Source organism: Triticum aestivum, chromosome 7A (assembly GCF_018294505.1).
Source record: "Triticum aestivum cultivar Chinese Spring chromosome 7A, IWGSC CS RefSeq v2.1, whole genome shotgun sequence".
Taxonomy (NCBI): Eukaryota; Viridiplantae; Streptophyta; class Magnoliopsida; order Poales; family Poaceae; genus Triticum; species Triticum aestivum.
In genome coordinates this window covers 144,749,454-144,769,709 of record NC_057812.1, presented here as the reverse complement: position 1 = coordinate 144,769,709, position 20,256 = coordinate 144,749,454, and the positions used below count along the sequence as shown (strand labels likewise).

Below are 20,256 nucleotides of genomic sequence, written 5' to 3'. Positions count from 1 at the left end.
CTCCTTCCAGTACTGGTTTGCCTGGCACCGAATTTTCCTGCAAAGTATGGTTTGGCCCATTTCTGCCTTGTTTCGTAAATTTGCGTCAGGTACGTGTTCTTAGTCAGTGAGTACTTCTCAAGCAACGCTGCCCACCCGTCCTCAAACTCGTCGATGGTGAGCATCTCGTGGACCAACTTGTGGAATTCTGCCCTGGAATCAGACTTCTTTGTGTAATTAGACCCCATGCTCTCTTTGGCCTTCTTCAGGATGTGCCACTTGCACCATCTGTGTGTTGCATCTGGATATATTTCCTCAATAGCGACTTCCATCACCCTGGCTTGGTCTACACAACACGACATACAAGTCAATCATAGATCTTCATGCAACTAAAAGGGAATAACACAGATGCATTTCATTTTACCTGTCAAAATTGTAATTGGTCTTTTCCCTCCCATTATCTTCACAAACTCATCAAAAATCCATTTGAAAGTGTCGACCATCTCATCTCGCATGAGCACACCAGCATACAACACACTCGGGAAGTGGTTGTTCACGCCAACAAAAATTCCGAATGGCATATCGTATAGATTGGTCTTGTATGTTGTGTCGAATGTGACCACATCGCCAAAGTGATGGTATTGTTTTTTGCTACGCCCATTTGTCCACATGAGAGTGTGTATCCTACTTTCATCGTCTAACTGCACATTGTAAGTAAACTCGCCGTCTTGGACTTTCAATTCTGAAAAGATGGCCATAGTCTTCTGTACATCATCGTCCGCCTGCTCCCTACTCAGCTTCCCACACAGTGTCCTCAAGCATCTTTTGGTGAACGGAACGTTTTCTACCCTTCCAAAAAAAGTTGCAAGAATGTTGTAAACTTTGCTCAGGTTCACATTATTCTCTCTAAGCTGAGATACTAGCTCTCTCGTATATTTGTCAATATGCCTATGTGAAGGGAAGTGGAGTTTCTCAGCACATGTGTTCAACATCGAGTGATTGTGGCTGGACCTGAATTCGTTGATGTACCAGCCATCGTCATTTGTACGCAAGAGTCTTATCATGGCTTGGCATCGACACCGTGATGATGTTGAGTTCGCCTCTTTTGGCTTGCCCTGATTTTATCAAAAAAAAAACAAAAGCTGGTAAGTGACCTGTCCGACCTTTCTAAACATGAAGCAAGAATCAGCATGATATTGTGGTTACTCACCGAGCAGCAGCACACAAACACCTGCATGCATCTCGTTCCTTTGACATTGGTTCTGCTCTTTGCATATCTGATGCCAAACCCTGTCTCCCAGGAATAAAGATTGTAAAAATCGTAGGCCTCGATTATAGAGTCAAAAGTCAGCCCAACCGATGGTGTCACCACCGTGTCTGTTTTTCTTTCAGCAAATCCTGTGAGTGCTGTTTCCAGGGCTGTCACCCTTTCAGCACTTGTTGCTCTCTCGTCTGGCATTTCCACCTTCCTGTTCCTGAACACGGCAAGGAAAGTGAGCCCATGTACGATTTATCTAAAGAGGCGTGAAGGAAAACGATAACTTGTGACAGGAACTAGTTACCTTGTAACCCATCCAACTTTGTCATCAAGAGCCGTATATCTATTCTCCATCCTCGAAGCCCTATTGTCATCTAGATCCACATTGCCTGTTTCTGACCTAACGTCAACAGAATCCATCAAATCCGCAAATCTACCACTAGGGTCGTCCTCGGTAACCTCTCGTAGCATGCTCAGCCTCTCCGAATCGACGCCAAAAATAGCAGAATCGGGGTAACTAGCACTCGCCCATGATAATCGCGATCACACAGATCCGTTGCTTTCCCCCATAATCGGCGGCATGCTATGGAAGACAGGGGGGTCGATTACAGTTCGTCTAGTACTATGATGCTGAGAAAACAAGGGTATTCATATGGATCTTGCCGGGGATTACCTGGATTTCTCTGTTTCTGCTGAAGCCATGCCGTCTCCCCCCCCATTTGCGCCTCCTCCAGTGCGCAGCTTCAAGAAGATGTACAGTGCTACTGGTCGGAGACGGCTCGCCCGCTTGCTAAATGATGGTGGACCCGACGTCAGGGCGTTTATGACCACACCACCAAACGGGTGTCCCAGCGTGTCGACTAGCTAACGGACAATGCTGTATTTGTACAAAAGTAAATGCATACTGGCCCATAAATGAGAGCGTATAGCGGGCGTATCCCGGCTAAGAACAAATAAAACACTGTACCGTATTTGCTAGTGGGGAGGAGTTGCTATATTAGCTGCCGATCGCGACACGCTGCCGACGCACGAGATAACGACCTCGCGTGGCCGCATGTCCTCAAAATTCGCGTCGCATTTTCTTCTTCTTTTGAGATCGTTAGTGGATCTAGAGTGGGTGAACGCAGAGGTGGCAATGCATAGGGGGAATCTTGATGGCCTCCAAAGTCCAAACTAGTGTTGTTACCTTCTTGGAGATCAATCCAATGGCACATCGGATAGCATAGAAGAATCAGAAGATACAACATTTAACTAGGAAGGCAGCCAGATTAGCTAGAAGAACATGATGACGACCGGTCAAACAGATAGAATCTCTCCTGCGGGCAGAGGAGAGGCGTCGACATCGGCTGGCCGCGCGTATTTCGCCTCGGCTCTGTATTGGGTGAGGTTTCCAGGAGTAAAATGCACGTGCTTCAGTCTTTTGTTAATGAACTACTAGAAGTGTTTCTGTCTTTTGCTTATGATCACCTACAGAGCTTGTAATGGCTGTGTTCTGCTTATGATCAAGCTGTTGGATCTCTCTTTTATTTCCTAAATTATGGCTTATGTACTATCCAGGACCTACATGTGTGGTGCAATTCAGGCAAATTCAGTTAAACAATGTTCTGTTCGATGCGGATTCAGTCATATATATGAACTTCTATTATCTTCAGTTCAAATGTGTTGTGGTTCATGCAGATTTGGTCAAATTCAGATCATTTGAGCACAAGTACTGTTGCGTTGATATTACAAATGCACAAGTTCAGTTCAGTCTCAATTGCAATATTCTTGCACATGTATTGATATCTTTTCATGCACAAGAACTCTCAGCTCAGCCATGTCATAAACTGTGCAAAAGTATGTGCAAAAGTAGTCTCAAACTATTTATTTTCATTCAGCAAAAATGCACAGTCATACTCAAATAAATATGTGCAATGGAGAGAGCCATACACAAGACAAGTACTCTCAGTTCATGATTCAGCAAAAGGACACGGTTATACTACACAGCACAAGCAGTCTCACAGCAAAAGCGGTCTCAGAACTCCACCAATTACTTGCAGTACACAAAGAAATTTTGTTTCATAACAAATCCATATCATAACCCTGCATAGCAATGGTCAACAGACACAACCCTTCAAATTCAGAATAGCATTGCAACCTTAAACATCCGACGGCAGGAAGCTGCACTTTACCTCCATGGCGGTCAGTAGAGCAGCGGGCGTCACAGCGTCTACAGTCTCTGACAGCCGTCGCCAGGAGGACGTGCCCGCACGACCATCTGCTCATCCATGGAAGTGGAACGCATGTGGCCCGCCTCCGGGAGCCGTCAGGGCTCTCCCCGCCGTCATGCCTCATGCGGAAAGCTTGCCCCAGCAAGCCGCGGCGCGAGCCACCGCCGGCAACGGAAGGGGGAGGCGCGGTTAGGATGCCAACGGCGATGGGAGGTTCGCCGGAGATCAAACTGTCTGCAACGTTGACGCCGTGATGATTGGGGATAGCGACTGCGATTTGACCAGGGGATGAGCAAGTTGTCTTTTTTTTCATGGTAATACATGTCTCATTTATATATAGAATAAAGATCAAGTTGCATGGCATGTAAACACCAACAATGACTGAAAAGATAGGAAAATCATATGCAAAGTACAAGCGTTTGTCCCTCTCCTTCGACACCGCCGAAGTGACCACCAAAGGGTAAAAGACAGATCACCTCTTCACCCAAGCTCGACGCGACTCCTTCGTTGATCAACAGCTTTGCGGACCTCCAAAGTAGTTTGCCAGAAGCAAAATCATAGCCGTTGAAAGAACCAGACGGGGCAACATGTCCCCGGACATGTCATCATACTTCAGAACTGACACCCCCGCATGATGACGACGTCGGAGGAGGAAAATAGAACTGTCAACCTTCAACCACAGACCCAGCACAAGATACTCCATCTTCCAACTGTCACTTGCGTAGACAACCGCCTGCGCGTACTCCTGAATGACAAAACCTCTCTGCTCCACCATGACGTCGGAGACAACGCCACAGCAACGAGGACAAAGCAAAAGGAGAGACACACCTGATGGAGTCGCCGCCGCCTCACCAACACCATCCATGAACCCAGATGCTGATGATATGAGGGATCGGGAGAGACACGATGCCATCAACTCCGAGACACCGTCATAAAAGGCATCACTGGTGTGGGAGTGGAGTTGAAGCAGATTTATTCGTCCGAGCGCTGGCCCCACCACCCCAACGACACACCACGACCTACAAATCCAAAACCTAATGCGGTTGTCTCTAATGCATAACCCCCAAACGATAGTGGTAAATCGGTAAGAGACATCATAGATCGCATCATATCTGATAAAGTGCGGTTACGACATTAGGACACACCATTATGTTGTGGTGTTCCAGGTGGCGTGAGTTGTGAAACAATTTCAAATTATTTTAAATGAAGGCCAAACTCGTAACTCAAATATTCGCCTCCGTGATCAGATCGTAGAAACTTTATTTTCTTTCTATGATGATTCTCCACTTCACTCTGAAATTCTTTAAACTTTTCAAATGTTTCAGACTTGTATTTCATTAAGTAGATATACCCATAGCTACTCAAATCATCTGTGAAGATCAGAAAATAACGATACCCGCCACGTGCTTCAACACTCATCGGACCGCATACATCGGTATGTGTTATTTCCAATAAGTTATTAACTCGCTCCATTGTTCCGAAGAACAAAGTCGAGAGCGACCATTACCTCGATAGCTTTCAGCAAACTCACCAACAGCGGTTGGTTCCTAGACATTGTCCCATTCGACCACCATGCAGGGGTCGCCCCGGCCGACCGGTTCTAGTCCGTGGCACGACTAGAGGGTTCGTTCATCTGTAATCACTGCTTGGAAACTGAGGCCTCCTGCAACGGCCTCCTCCTCTTCTACCACACCCGCTCTGAGACGTCCAACCGCTGCATCTGCAACCCGGCAGTACGCTCCTCTCCACCAGCTCAAGGGGGGATTCGTTCCTCTCGGGATGTACCCTCACCCCCTATCGGAGTACCACTTGTTGATGTTCCGACGATGGCCTGAAGATTGCGCCTACAAGATGTAGCAAATTTGCACCTGCTTGAGAAAGTAATACCAACTGGGTCTATTTTCCTGCATTTAGTTTTTTTGGAGATACTAGATCAGCTCACAAGGGGACACCTTGTTCGGTCCTGCTCGAAGACTAATTATATTTCATATCAACGCCCTCCCCCTCTCCTCGATAGCTTCAGCAAGCTCGCCAACGGCGGCTGGTTCCGAGCTAAAGGCAGAACAAAGAAAAAGCGGTGCAGTGAGAAGTGTCGACATAGCATGTTTTATTTTTTTAATATATTTAAAGCCACACCGAGGCGGAGGAAGGAGTAAACGAGCCAAGGCACGAGGTCAAAACCTTCAGAACAGAGTCTTTCGCCAATGGTTAGGTCACTTCAAGCAGACTATCATAATTTTGAGGAGATTGAGGCTTCTTCAGATGAGCGGTTACTCTCGGGTTTTCCGCTTTTGAGAATTCCATCACGGTATTAGGATTGAACGACCTGCTCGGCCCATAATCATTCTGGAACTCCATCACTCAGTAATGAACGATCCACTTGGCTGATCAACATATTATGTCGAAAGAAGTCTTGTGACTGCCATCTTTCACTGAAATTACTGATCAGTTGACCTGGTACTCATAGATTTCACTATGGGGTCCCAAACGATGAGTGTCATTGGTGGATAGGCCATTTCGCCAAGGAGAACGTGGCCATGACGGCAGTTTCATAGATAAAGGACCTGTGTTGTTTGCTTAGGCCCTGGGCTGGGCAATCGAGTGCACAGAAAAATCAGTTGATTTTACTGAAATAATAGATGATGAACATGGTCTCATAAAATTCCAGGCCAAAGTGCTCGAGCACCTCACAGAAAAAGTGGTGCAGTGAGAAGTGTCGACATAGCATACTAAATATATTTAAAAAGCGGACGAACGGGTCCCCCCTCTCGCCGGAGTAGCGGTCGAAGGGAGAGGGGACCAGTGCCCCGGCCGGTGGAGATAGGAGGAAAGAGATCGCCTCCCTAGTCGCTTGGCTGGTGGCGGCGGCTAGGGTAGGAAACAACTTCGTTATCTCACCCTCTTCCAGTGATGACCAAGTCGTCTGACTGCGGGCCCTTGGCCGACGTGGCATACGTGATATGTATACCATACCTGCATTTTACTCGGTTACCAGGCTCTACCACAAAGCACATTCGATCATCTGAATTAAACCCCTACCAAAACCAAATCACATTTCCAAGCCCAAATACAAACATCCAAACGCAGCATAATGATCTTAAACGAATGCAGCAACCAAACTCAGTCTAAACTGCTGTTTTGCAATTGAAATCCTTATTACTCCCTTTGTCAGAAAAAACTTGTCCCTCAAATTGATGTATCTAGAACCAAGTTAGTTCTAGATACATCCATTTGAGAAACAAGCTTGGGACAAGCTTTTTCAGACAGAGGGAGTAGGAGCTATCAGTTTCCTACTTGAAGAAAACACTACCATTCCAAAACTCAAACATAATACTCCCTCCATCCGAAAATACTTGTCCGGGAAATGAATAAAAATGGATGTATCTAGAATTGAAATACCTATAGATACATCCATTTATCCGACAAATATTTCCAAAAGGAGGCAGTACAAAACAGTAGACGCCAATTGATAAAAAAAGATCCGGTAAGATGCTATAGTATGTTAATTTTTTACAAGGAAGTCATGAGCAACATGAATCAATAAGCTTCACTGATTCAGTAAGTAGACCTAAGAAACAGAAAATTACAAAAAGATTCACTCAGCAATGCATTGGCTCATCAGTGCAACTTTTGGAGAATTTGATCAAACTGGAACGCATTGCGAATCAGCCCACAAGCTCGTAGCCGCAGCCTTCAACTTAAATCTTGCCAGCATTGGAACATCGAAACTCCTCTCAGCTGTGCCTCGGCAATGGGAGAAAACAGCATGACCTGTAGAGCAGATGGGTTATAAACGACAAGCCAAACTATTTCTTCTAAATAAATTGCACAATATACACCCCAGCAGAATGCAACATCCTCCTGGGGGGATCATTATACAAAGAGAAATGTGAACCAACAGCAGAAACCATTATCCAAAGAGAAATTGTTCATCATAGACAAGTTGAATGGTTCTTCTCATTACAGATATTATAAAGATTCAAATAAGTGGTGCATAAAGGATAGTCAGTTATCCATTTATCCTCCCAAAACATTGAATCACCCTTTCCAAGGTCCCATCTATACCCAAACTGCTTGGGAAGCCCAGGTTGCATATTCCCCAAAAGGAGAACACCCTAAAATAGAGCCTAAAAGGCAAATGTTAAGATCCAACTTTCTTAACAAAGGATTAGCGTGATGGAAGGAAATAAAGCAGGTTCTAGCGGGGCCGTAACTTGGATCCCTACATGTATCATGTTGAAATGTGTCCCCATCCCCAAAGTACAAAGCATTACCAAACTACTCCCTCTGTAAACTAATATAAGTGTGTTTAGATCACTAAAGTAGTAATCTAAATGCTCTTATATTAGTTTAAGGAGGGAGTACTTGTTTAAGTACAAAAATTACAGAGCTACGAAATTAAGAGCCAATTCCACATAGCTGCAGATTTAAGACTTTCAGGGTATGCTACGCAGGCCTGGATTCAATAAAGAAGTGCAACATAAAACTGCACTTTTTAAAAACAAATAGAATCTAGACATGTAGATCTACGAAACATGTCTTTACATGTGGAATTTCAGCAACACAAATTCTCCCTAAATAGTAGCTCGTAGTGGTAAGTGAGGTATAGTATGTACATTGAGTCTGTAATTCAAGTAATTTACTCAAAATATATGTGTCGTACAAAGTTCCATCAGAATGGCAAGCTTTAGCTAACAAAAAAACTAACACCGAGAGAAGCATAGACCTGACAATACACTTTAAACTCTAGTAATTGTGTGCTAGTCAACTTCATGTTCCCTATTCAAACTCACATAAAATAGGACATTATCTCAGGCCTGTTTCGCAACTAAAAATTGGCTCTAGCAGATTGAATGACAAGAATATAAATCCATGATGTAAAATACATATGTGATTTATGTTCACATGTACAAGTGTAAAAAATGGCATCAGACCATAACATCAAGCTTCACTGGTCGGAAAATACAAGTGTGTACAAGGTACTTACTCTGCAGTTAACTATCCATTGCCTCTTCGTATCTCTGATGAGGCTGATCAATACTGTATTCAGAAGAAATTTTGATTATTTTCTATGCACTTTCTTTGCCAAATTTGAACAAATATGAAGAAAAAACTTACTACTCTGGAGTTCCACACTGTAAGAATAGGAGGACAAAGGCCGTGGCATGAGCAAAGAACATCCCAAACTCCTTCCCTACCATATGGCCCACATTCTCTGGATTATCCATTTTCTGGTCCTGTGTAGTTTGCATGTAAAGACACTGTTTAATGTATATGCCTCAAATTTGATGTATCCATGAAACCAAGGGATCTCATCACACTACCTGGGCAGATAATGGTAGTAGAGGCAGCACTGGTGCAGCATTTGGCCACTTGGTCATTCGCCACTGGGTATCACCTAGAACCGTCGGCCAGAACCACTGCCCTTGAGCAGGATGCCATGCCCAGCCCCATTCCCCCTCAGGAGTAATGATCATCCATCGCCAACGCCCTGCACCATGGGGTGGCACTTGCTGAATATCCCCTAGCAGAGCTCCCCTTGGCCCCTGAAATGACAGAAGAGGTAAAATTTACAAAGTTGCTTTGTCTCCAGCCCAAATGTGACATTTTTTTACAACAAACATAGTAATATGTATACCTTTTTTTCAGGTGCATGAACTCTGTTGTTTCTTCTAAAATTGTATAATGACTCAGGTGTACCTGTATATCCTCTCCTTGGAGGTACCACCCCTGCCTGCCTGCTCTGCCACCACATAATTTCATAAAAGATCGGATTTTGTTCGGCTTGATCAGGCCAATTTTGACCAACTACTGCAATCTGGTCCATCAGTAAATCATTCCAAGCTTGTCGAAGGAGAATATTAAATGCGCGTACGTCATCCTGCCCAAGATGATTTTTTGCTGTTGCAAGTGCTGAAAACAGCGAATACATATGATCCGGCAATGAGAACGAGAAGTGATGGTATATCAGACGAATGAACCTAGATTGGAACACAATTGATGGTCCAATTCCTAATGGGACATTAGTGGTAATATAATGAAGATGGTCTGTGAATAGTGCAGGCACGTTTCCAGGTTGGTTTCCTTCACAGTAGTATGGCAGCAAAGCATTGCTCAAGGCTCTAAGATCAATAAGGAGGTCATGAAAACCAAGAGTCTTGTGGAGTGTAGGTATGCCCATCATAAATAATTCACCAGCGACCAGGAAATTGCGTACAGAAAATGATCCATGCCAGCAATACCCTCGATTGAATGTATTAATGACAAACCGGTAGGCACTCTTCAGATAGTTGCGACCAATGTTGTTGCATATGACAGCAGCATCTCCAAAGTAAAGATCAAAAAATTCAGTCAATTGGGTCCGGTGGGCGCCGATTTGGGTCCGGTGGGCGCCGATCCATTGCAAGAAGAACAAGGCTTGGGCTTGATCCATTCCTTAAAAGCAGAAAACAGAATGTTATTCTTATATTATCAGACATAAGCAAAAAAAAAACAAGTAACCCGAATGCAGGCAGACAACACTTATTTTAAATAAAACAATCAGCACACATTGACAGTCAGCACATATTTGAAATCAAACAATCAACACAAATTTTCCAATCAGTATCAAAATATACTCAAAAGCCAGAATTAGAACAAACTAAAAAAGCTGTAAACTACAGCTAAAGTATACCACATATTAAAGTAGCAATTCAAGATTTGATAGTCCATGGGGGAAAACATAGCTTAACAGCAATTACCAGGATAGGGTTGTTGATAATGCCGCGGTATAACGCCTACATCTAGTACTATTTGTGGACAAGAATAAAATGAACCAGGACAATACTATTACTAAGTATATGAAATTAACCAAGTTATTTTCATCATGTCAACATGTACAGAAACTTGCATAATCATAGAAAAAAACAACTTAAGCACATAGGCACATACAAGTGCTCACCCAACAGATAACGTTTTCTGAGCGAAAGGACTACCAAATGCACACCTGATTTTTTCATAAATACTCCCTCCGTCCGGAAATACTTGTCCAAGGAATGGATGTATCTAGATGTATTTTAGTTCTGGATACACCCATTTGTATCCATTTCTATGACAAGTATTTCCGGACGGAGGGAGTACCATTTACTTTCGATTAACTTACTTTAATTTGTGAAGCCATAGCTCTGGAACTATGCATAGAATGGCCTCATAACAGATTACTTAATCATATCTAGTTTGCACTTAACAGAAGTAAAGCACACATACAATCATCCATTCTGTCAGCAACTCAACATACAAATACATAGAGAGGCTCATATAACAAATTAGAAGGACTAAAAGATACTAAATCAATCTAAGGAATTGCTTGTAGGCATTTTCCCATCACGTTACAAATTATACATCAGAGGACAGTGATTGATATAATGAGGAATGAGGATAAAATAGCATACCCCGACGCCGTGGACTGAGTCGGATGAGATGAAATGCTGGAGAGCCAAGGAGGGTGGTTCAGGTCGGATATGTGGGAACGGCTGAGAGCTCCGCCGCCGCCCCCCTTGCAATCGCTTCGCTGCCACCGTCTGTTCGCGCCGCCGTGGACGCGAGGTGTCGAGAGGTATGAGATCGACCAGATGCGCGGCAAGATGGGAGATCCGAGCGTCGCCCGATGGGCGCCCTTGCCTTCGCTTAGCTGCCGCCACCTTGTTCGCGCCGCCGTGGACGCGAGGTGCCGAGAGGTGGGAGGTCGACCGGATGCGCGGCGAGCCGGGAGATCCGACCGTCGCTCGATGGGCGCCCTTGCCTTCGCTTCGCTGCCGACGCCTTGTTCGCGCCGCCATGGACACACACGAGGTGTCGAGAGGTGGGAGATCGACCGGATGCGCGGCAAGCTGGGAGATTCGACCGTCGCCCGCCGCAGCTGGGTTAGGGTTTGGGGCTTTGGGCGACGGGGCTAGATTAGGGTTTGCCGTGTGTAGAGGAGAGGGTGAGGGGCTGGATAGTGCGTGCGCGCCCGCGTGGCGGCTGCGGGGTGCGGGACTGGAGTGACTGGGGGCCGGCTAGGGGGGTTATATACGGGATTATAGGGTTTGTTGGGCTAGTGGGCTCTAAGTTTCTATACCGCTCGAAATAAATTTCGATCCCCTGGGCTAAATTTGAGACCAGAGGCCCGCAGTAGGCTGTGAATGAAGAATTAAGCCTTTCAAAAGAACCTTAAAAACGAAAGAATGCACTTTGTTCCTTTTGTGGACCTGATTAAATTTCAAAAATGCTTAAAAATTAATACATATATTTAAAACATAATTTAATTATGATTTTAAAACCCATAATTTTGAAATATGTTAATGAAATGTACAAAAATTGTTACTCTAGCACACTCCCTCCATCCTGTAATTCTTGTCGCGAGGGCAATTTTGCAAAAAACACATTTGGTTTCTCCCGACCAAACCCGCGCTCCTCGTCGTCCTCCTCTGATAGAAGCAGCAGCTGCCCTTCTCCCCGCCGCCGCAGCTCCCCTGCTCCCCCGCTCTCCTGCCGCGGTTGCCTCCTGCTCCGCCGCCGCAGCTACCGCTCGCCTGCCTGCCCAAGCACCCTCCTTCCTCAAAAGAATCTTGGATTTCCCCAGCTACCGCCGCGCTCTACTCCGGCTGCGTCGGAACCGCCGTCGGAGATCCCGAAGGCGCTGGATCCGGACCACCAACAACAACATAGAGGCCGATGAGCCCGACAACGACAAGAGATGCAGCAAGCTAAATGCTGAGGAGCCCGACGACAACGGCAAGCTAAAGGTCGTGGATTTGTGAGTGTGGAAGACGGCGACGACAACTCCACGAGGAATACGATGGCGGCTGGGTCTTCTTCGTTGTTTCTCTGCTGGAAGACCCGCGCCTGCAACACCACGGCTGGGCTGTCCAGTGGGTTGCGCCTGCTCACTTGGCAGCAGCAGTGGCGGCAACAAGTTTTCTGCATTGCTGCAGATCAACCCCAAGTCCTACAGCCTGGGTCAACCTCCCTTCTCTACTCCATATTTACTAAATTTACTGAATATTTGCACTAGTTCTGCTAGTTTAGATTTTGGAGTATTTTGCACAATTAACTGAACAATTTTGCACAGTTAACTGAACAATTTTGCAAGCATTCGATCTCTGAACAATTTTGTTTTTAGTAAGATTTTTACTGTCTCTAAATTCAGTCATGAACTATGAACTCTGAAATTAGTACTGTCTCAACAGCATTTTAAATATACACTAATTCTAAAATGCTAAAATGCCACTAATTCTAAAATGCTAGATTTAGTAACTAATCTTTGTGTCAGAACAGAACAGTGTATTACGCGTGGAGTAATTATGTGATGTGTACTAGTGCATCCTTAATGTTTTGAGGATTTTGTTCAGTCCATAAGCAAGTCCACCTGTTTATTCTGATAGGCATGGTTCAGAGCTCACCAAGAAAGAAACAAGTGCAAGAAGTTACTTCAAAGTGTTGGCATCCTTGAGAATATTATGCTGAGGTGGTCCCGAAAAGGCGTTGGTCTGCGAGGAATCAATGGCAGGACGATGCCAATCGACCAAGACGAGGAAGAAGACATCATCAAGGTTTTCCGCAAGGAAAGAGTGTAAATAGCTGTCAGTGAGGCTGTTTCGAGGGTATCGGCTATCATTGGTTGCCCCTGTCGCAAGGCTGGACTGCCGCAGGATGCTCGAAATGCACCAACAAGCAAAGGTGAGGCCATGATTTGTGGTGTCTACTTGTGATAGCCTGGCTTATTAGGGATGATAGACTACTCATATCAATAAGGAATTCCTTCTTTTCCGGGAGCCCATTCGGACATAACTCCAAAGTTAAGCGTGCTCAACTTGGAGTAGTTTCAGGATGGGTGACCGACCGGGAAGTTGCTCCCGAGATTGCTCCCGAGTGCGCACGAATGAGGACAAAAGTCCGTAGAAAAGACTAGTATTAATCTATGGGGCCAGTCTAAATCCCGCCAGGAGTAAGGACACCGGCGGGTGTGTCCGGGGCGTTACAAGTTGGTATCAGAGCCGACCCTCGCGGTTACACGGATGTTTGCGGACAGGTGCGTGGTCATGTTGTTCATGACGTTTTTGACCCGTCGTGGCACACGACATGGTACATGTACCGGACTGGATGCACAGACGTATGTGCCAAGAGGGAACGTTCCTGTGGCTCGACGAGGACGTTGGTTCCTCTGAGTGGGGGTGTATGTGATAGCCTGGCTTATTAGGGATGATAGACTACTCATATCAATAAGGAATTCCTCCTTTTTTGGGAGCCCATTCGGACAGAACTCCAAAGTTAAGCGTGCTCAGCTTGGAGTAGTTTCAGGATGGGTGATCGACCGGGAAGTTGCTCCTGGGTGCGCACGAGTGAGAACAAAGTGCGTAGAAAAGACTAGTATTGATCTGTGGGGCCAGTCTAAATCCCGCCAGGAGTAACGACCACCGACGGGTGTGTCCGAGGCGTTATACTACTGAAGATGTTTCAGTCAAAAACTTGCTTAAGCAAGAGCAGATTTACGAGCAAAAAACTCACTCCATATGTCTACTGTCTAGCACTTTGTGCATGAAATCTGTAACTTATTTATTCTCTTGAACTTACTAAAATGGTTTTCCCATCACGGATTGCCATGGAAAGTAGATGATCTGGCACCAGCTGTGTTGATGATAAAGCACTGGGCAACCACTATCCTGTGTCCTCCTCCCCTGTTAAATGATGATCTGGAAAGCAGCTGGCTTCCTGAAGGGCAGTAAAAGCCTTGGTGAGTAGTGGATCCTGCCAAATCAGAAGGATTTACCAACAAATTTCAGTACCATCACCAATCCATGACAAAATTGTAGTTTCACTTCACTATACATAACCTTCATGCATTTTAGAAATACTCCATGGCAAAGATTAGTAACACCGTTAGTTACTCAATCTATATATATAATACTCCATGGCAAAGATTAGTGCATTTCTAAAATGGGAAAGATTATGGCACAAAGATTAGTTACATCACGTCAAGCATGCCATGCCATCTTTGATTCTGTTTTTGATGGAGTACTAGGTAACCTTGTGAAGTGAATAATCAGCATGGGCAATAAATATCCACTACTACTCCCACATTATGTCTTTGATTCTGTTTTTGATGGAATACATTTGCATGGTGCTGAATCATGAAAATACTAGTAGGAGTAATACTGCCAACCACTTGGCCCCAAGGAGATATCATCATTAGTAGGAGTAATTAGGATCTTAGCTGAGAAGATCTGCTCTAGCACTAAGCAGAAGTTATTTTGGGGTACTATGGCTTTTTGACAGTCAGTAAAACAAGGCACTTGCTTCGCAAGAGAAATGGCTTAATTAAAGTTAATCTCTCCCAAGAGAGACAAGAGAGTATGTTCTTTTCTGATGTCCTGATGCAAGCAAGCACCCTACACATGTCCATATTAAACAAAAAGTGCAGTCACCCTCTGCATAACAGGTGACTGGTAGAACTAATACTAGTACGGGTAGACGAGCAACAAATAAATTCAAATAAGTTGAAATAATTCAAATAAATCCAGATAATTGAATAAATTCAAATAAATCCAATAGATTCAAATAATTACAATAATCCAATACACATGACATTCACAAGACATACACTTCACTTCCCTTCTCTTCATGTTTCTTTCTTTTCCCTTCTATTGCTACTTCTTCCATTCCCTTTACTTTTCCTTCTTTTCCCTTCTACAACTACTTCTTTACTTCCCTTTTCTTTTCCTATTGCAATTTCAATTTCTTCTATAATGGCCCTGGTATCAACAACTACCTGACTGTCGCAATATACACTGATTATTTCCCTGCCAGCATTCTGAATACGATCCTTGTGCAAGTGTGGTAACTTATATTGATTTTTGTGGGGACCCCGACTCATAAGTCGTGATCACCGAATGCATGTGTATAGTGATCCCAGAGATCAATGCTCACTGAACACACAGAAGTTGAATAAGAAGAGTCTTACATCCATACATACCATATTACACAAGTAGGACCATTATGGTCAAGTCTTGAGTATAGCATCGCAGCGGAAATCTTCGTTGACAACTTGGACCCATGCCATCTGCCTTAACCCTACAGGCATTCTGACTGGGAAGCGTCCTAGCTCGCATGTTCGTCACCGAAGTGGTTCGCCGGAGCCGGGTGGAGGCCGACGGCGACCATGGCAGCCATGGAGGGGGCAGGAGGGCGCGAGGGGTAGAGGTGTCTTGTCTGGGAGATTGCTGGGGAAGAGGGAGAGCGGGAAGAAGCCGTAGGAGAGCTCGGGAGGGCCTCTAAATAGAGGGGCCGTGGTGCACCGTGGACGCGGCCTACGGCGCACTCGGGCGAGCTCCATGGAGGAGAGAGGGGAGAGGTTTAGGAGGGGGCCGGCAGCTTGCCATGTCCCAGACGCCGAGGCGGCCTTGTGAGACACGCTGGGGAGGCCCGAGGTGGCCGGAGGCGGTTGGCAGGGGGCGGCTAAAGTGCGGGAGCGCACTGTAGCGCGCTCCAGAGCGTGCAAATGGCCAGCATGCCATTTTTTTGGCAAAGTGGACACGGCAAAGTGTGTCTGGTAGCTCTAGGGAGGAGTAAAGAATGTGGGGAAAGCCTTGGATGCCTTGGGTGGCCACTGGAGTGAGGAGGGAGGTGAGGAAGAGGGGTGCAAGGGCTGTTCAGAGAGGTAAAAGAGGTGGTTTCACCCCTAAATTATTGACCTGAGCTACAGCCATTGCTACTGGAGGTAGAAGAGGTCTAGGAGGAGCTGTGGTAAAAAGTGGAGCTCAAGGAGAATAGTTTTAGTGGTTAAAATGGTGATTTTTGATAAGTGGCAGAAGGTGTTTGAGAAAGGTTTTGGCAAGCAAATGATTTCCAATTGCCATGAGACTCCACAGGGTGAAATGACACATAAAATTAGGGCCTTCCACCAATTTGGAGCTTATTTGGGCAAAGTTGCCAATGCAACTTTTGTAAACCCTAGGAATGAGCAGAAATAGACTTGTGTAGATCTAGTTGAGCATAACACTTCTCCTTGATGCACTACTTGGTGTAGTGGCCTCATTTGGGCATATGAACATGCTCACAAAAGTTGAGGTCAAGGAGAGAAAGTTGGTAGTACAAACTTGTTCAAACTTGATTCTGGTCAGAGAGGGTTTTGGGGCATTTTGGTGAACCAAAATGACCTTGATTGACATGAGGCTTTGCAGGGTGATCACAATATGCATTTTTGACTTTCTGGATTTTTCTTGGATTTTTCTGAAAATATTTCCTGTAGAAATATTTCAAATCCTTGAAATGGGCAGAAATGGTTTTGAGGGGATTCCATGGGGTTATACTATTCTCCATGACATGAGGCTTGGCAAGCTCATCAAACATGTCATATGAGACATGATAGAATTTTCTTGGAATTTTTGGGGAATATTTCCTTTGTAAATATTTCAAAAGCTTGAAATATCCAGAAAGGGTTTTTGAGGGATTTGACCAATATTTTGAACATGACCATGTGTTGAAACTCTTATATATGGGAAATATATGCCCCCTGAGTTTCCCTGATTTTGTCAAATATTTTTGAAACAATAAAATAATTTTTCCCTATTAAAGACCATTTCTGGCCTTAAGAAAAAGCTTTTAAATAAAATAGGAAAATAACTTTTAAAATTATATTTTTGTGGTTTCTGGGAATCCTATATCTAATAGGTTTCAAATATACCTTTTGAAATATTTTTCACACCTCAAATCAAGTACTTGCAGTGCAAATCTCAATTCAAGGGTTTTTGGAAAACTAATTTTAGAAAATACTTTTTGGCCAAATTATTTTTGTAAGAAATTATTTTTATGTCCTATACACATGGCATGATCATTGGTTCAAGAGTTTGGAGAAAGGAGATGAAGTATAGGAGTTGGAGGATTTATTTGATTTTTGGAGCACTTGCAAACAACATACAAAATCCAATCAAGGTAAGGTCCAAAACACTCAAAAGTTTTTGTCAAACCACATTTTATCATGATTTATTAGCTTAAGTGTTGTGGCATGAAAATCAGGGTGTGACAATTTCCTCCTTTGTCTTTCATAACTTCAAACATAACTGCTTCTAATGTGATAAAGCTTCTGTACAACTTGTGGGGATCATAGTTCTCGAATTCCTCTTCCACACCCTGTACCAGTTCCTGGATGTTTGTAGGTGACTTGCAGTCGGTTAGATACTGGAGGGAGTTATGAAAGCAGAGGTCCAAACAATTAAACTCAGGGCTATTTGGAGGTTGTTGTAGCAATCGGATGTCTAGATTAGTTTGTTGCACGACTTCCTAAAAATCTGTAAGTGCATCAAGTGCAACCCCTAGTTGGTTTTGGAGTATTGACGACAAACTTGGTTGAGGGACTAATGTGTTTGTGAGAACTGCAGGATAACACAGGTAGTAGTCCCTTATTGATTCGGTTTACCTACCAAAGATGACCCCTAAAAATGTATGAAGACATTGAAGACAATGGTGGTTTGTGAAGATATTCACAGTGAAGATTATGACATGAGATGACATTCACGTGAAGACTATGGAATGCGATGACATAGTTGTTCCGTAGTTTCCTTTTCTTCTTTGTTGAGTCACAGGAACCACCGTACTGCTAAGTGGGTTCCAAGTGACAAAGTTAGAGTGACTGACGTGATGCTCAACCAAATCCTATGTCTTTGAGCGAAGACAATGAGAGCAAATCTTATCCAGAGCTAGATGAGTCAGCTTTACTTGTAGCCGAAGTCAAGCTGCCACGTGTGTTTGAAATCCGACCGTTGGACACGTGTCGGTTCCTTAGCGACCTAGGGTCAGTTCGGACAAATCAGGTCGGGTTGCCTCCTGGCTATAAATAGCCCACCCCCTACTGTTGGGGAACGTAGTAATTTCAAAAAAAATTCCTATGCACACGCAAGATCATGGTGATGCATAGCAACAAGAGGGGAGAGTGTTGTCCACGTACCCTCGTAGATCGAAAGCGGAAGCGTTAGCACAATGCGGTTGATGTAGTCGTACGTCTTCACGAGCCGACCGATCAAGTACCGAACGCATGACACCTCCGAGTTCAGCACACGTTCAGCCCGATAACATCCCTCGAACTCCGATCCAGCCGAGTGTTGAGGGAGAGTTTCGTCAGAATGACGACGTGGTGATGATGATGTTCTGCCGACGCAGGGCTTCGCCTAAGCACCGCTACAGTATTATCGAGGTGACTATGGTGGAGGGGGGCACCGCACACGGCTAAAAGATCAAACGATCAATTGTTGTGTCTAGGGTGCCCCTTCCCCCGTATATAAAGGAGCAAGGGGGGAGGTGCGGCCGGCCAAGGGGGGTGCGCCGGGAGTAGGATTCCCCCGTTTCCTAGTTGGATTAGGACTTGGGGGGAGAGGTGGAGGAGAAGAAGGAAGGGGGGGCGCCGCCCCCCTCTCCTTGTCCTATTCGGACAAGGGGGGAGGGGCACGTGGCCCTTGCCCTGGCCGCCTCTCCTCTTCTCCACTAAGGCCCACTATGGCCCATTAACCCCCCGGGGGGTTCTGGTAACCTCCCGGTAGTCCGGTAAATCCCGATTTCACCCGGAACACTTCCGATATCCAAACATAGGCTTCCAATATATCAATCTTCATGTCTTGACCATTTCGAGACTCCTCGTCATGTCTGTGATCACATCCGGGACTCCGAACAACCTTCGGTAAATCAAAACATATAAACTCATAATATAACTATCATCGAAACGTTAAGCGTGCGGACCCTACGGGTTCGAGAACTATGTAGACATGACCGAGACACGTCTCCGGTCAATAACCAATAGCGGAACCTGGATACTCATATTGGCTCCCACATATTCTACGAAGATCTTTACTGGTCAGACCGCATAACAACATACGTTGTTCCCTTTGTCATCGGTATGTTACTTGCTCGAGATTCGATCGTCGGTATCTCAATACCTAGTTCAATCTCGTTACCGGCAAGTCTCTTTACTCGTTCCGTAATACATCATCCCGCAACTAACTCATTAGTTGCAATGCTTGCAAGGCTTAAGTGATGTGCATTACCGAGAGGGCCCAGAGATACCTCTCCGACAATCGGAGTGACAAATCCTAATCTCGAAATACGCCAACCCAACAAGTACCTTCGGAGACACCTGTAGAGCACCTTTATAATCACCCAGTTACATTGTGACGTTTGGTAGCACACAAAGTGTTCCTCCGGTAAACGGGAGTTGCATAATCTCATAGTCATAGGAACATGTATAAGTCATGAAGAAAGCAATAGCAACATACTAAACGATCAGGTGCTAAGCTAACGGAATGGGTCATGTCAATCACATCATTCTCCTAATGATGTGATCCCGTTAACCAAATGACAACTCATGTCTATGGCTAGGAAACATAACCATCTTTAATCAACGAGCTAGTCAAGTAGAGGCATACTAGTGACACTCTGTTTGTCTATGTATTCACACATGTATTATGTTTCCGCTTAATACAATTCTAGCATGAATAATAAACATTTATCATGATACAAGGAAATAAATAATAACTTTATTATTGCCTCTAGGGCATATTTCCTTCAGTCTCCCACTTGCACTAGAGTCAATAATCTAGATTACATAGTAATGATCCTAACACCCATGGAGTCTTGGTGCTGATCATGTTTTGCTTGTGGAAGAGGCTTAGTCAATGGGTCTGCAACATTCAGATCCGTATGTATCTTACAAATTTCTATGTCTCCCACCTGGACTAGATCCTGGATGGAATTGAAGCGTCTCTTGATGTTCTTGGCTCTCTTGTGAAATCTGGATTCCTTCGC

General features: G+C 44.7%; 2 protein-coding genes across 3 annotated transcripts; both read right to left on the bottom strand.

Annotated features, from left to right (window-relative positions):
* Nucleotides 1-444: 444 nt before the first annotated feature.
* Nucleotides 445-1,769, bottom strand: LOC123151444 (uncharacterized). Its single transcript, XM_044571155.1, has 2 exons — nucleotides 1,542-1,769; nucleotides 445-1,454 (listed from the first exon to the last, which is right to left on the bottom strand). Exons 1-2 carry the CDS (start codon nucleotides 1,706-1,708, stop codon nucleotides 1,040-1,042), a joined length of 582 nt encoding a protein of 193 aa, XP_044427090.1. The 5' UTR covers nucleotides 1,709-1,769; the 3' UTR covers nucleotides 445-1,039.
* A 5,311-nt stretch (nucleotides 1,770-7,080) lies between these two features.
* LOC123149984 (uncharacterized) lies at nucleotides 7,081-11,445 on the bottom strand. 2 transcript variants are annotated; one of them, XM_044569773.1, is made up of 6 exons: nucleotides 10,878-11,443; nucleotides 9,086-9,882; nucleotides 8,772-8,993; nucleotides 8,566-8,684; nucleotides 8,435-8,487; nucleotides 7,081-7,218 (listed from the first exon to the last, which is right to left on the bottom strand). In XM_044569773.1, exons 2-5 carry the CDS (start codon nucleotides 9,878-9,880, stop codon nucleotides 8,442-8,444), a joined length of 1,182 nt encoding a protein of 393 aa, XP_044425708.1. In that variant the 5' UTR covers nucleotides 9,881-9,882; nucleotides 10,878-11,443; the 3' UTR covers nucleotides 7,081-7,218; nucleotides 8,435-8,441. The 2 variants fall into 2 exon arrangements, with proteins under 2 accessions (XP_044425708.1, XP_044425709.1); XM_044569774.1 differs by lacking the exon at nucleotides 8,435-8,487 and having other exon boundaries at nucleotides 10,878-11,445.
* Between the last annotated feature and the right edge of the window lie 8,811 nt (nucleotides 11,446-20,256).

Bases quoted from the DNA above. Each gene is read 5' to 3' on its own strand.
- LOC123149984 (XM_044569773.1), bottom strand. From the start codon at position 9,880: ATGGATCAAGCCCAAGCCTTGTTCTTCTTGCAATGGATCGGCGCCCAC. The intron at 8,994-9,085 runs GTATACATATTA...CTGTCATTTCAG, and splicing joins TTCATGCACCTGAAAAAAAG to GGGCCAAGGGGAGCTCTGCT. The intron at 8,488-8,565 runs GTAAGTTTTTTC...TTCTGAATACAG, and splicing joins CAGTGTGGAACTCCAGAGTA to TATTGATCAGCCTCATCAGA.
- LOC123151444 (XM_044571155.1), bottom strand. From the start codon at position 1,708: ATGCTACGAGAGGTTACCGAGGACGACCCTAGTGGTAGATTTGCGGAT. The intron at 1,455-1,541 runs GTAACTAGTTCC...TGCCGTGTTCAG, and splicing joins AAAGTTGGATGGGTTACAAG to GAACAGGAAGGTGGAAATGC.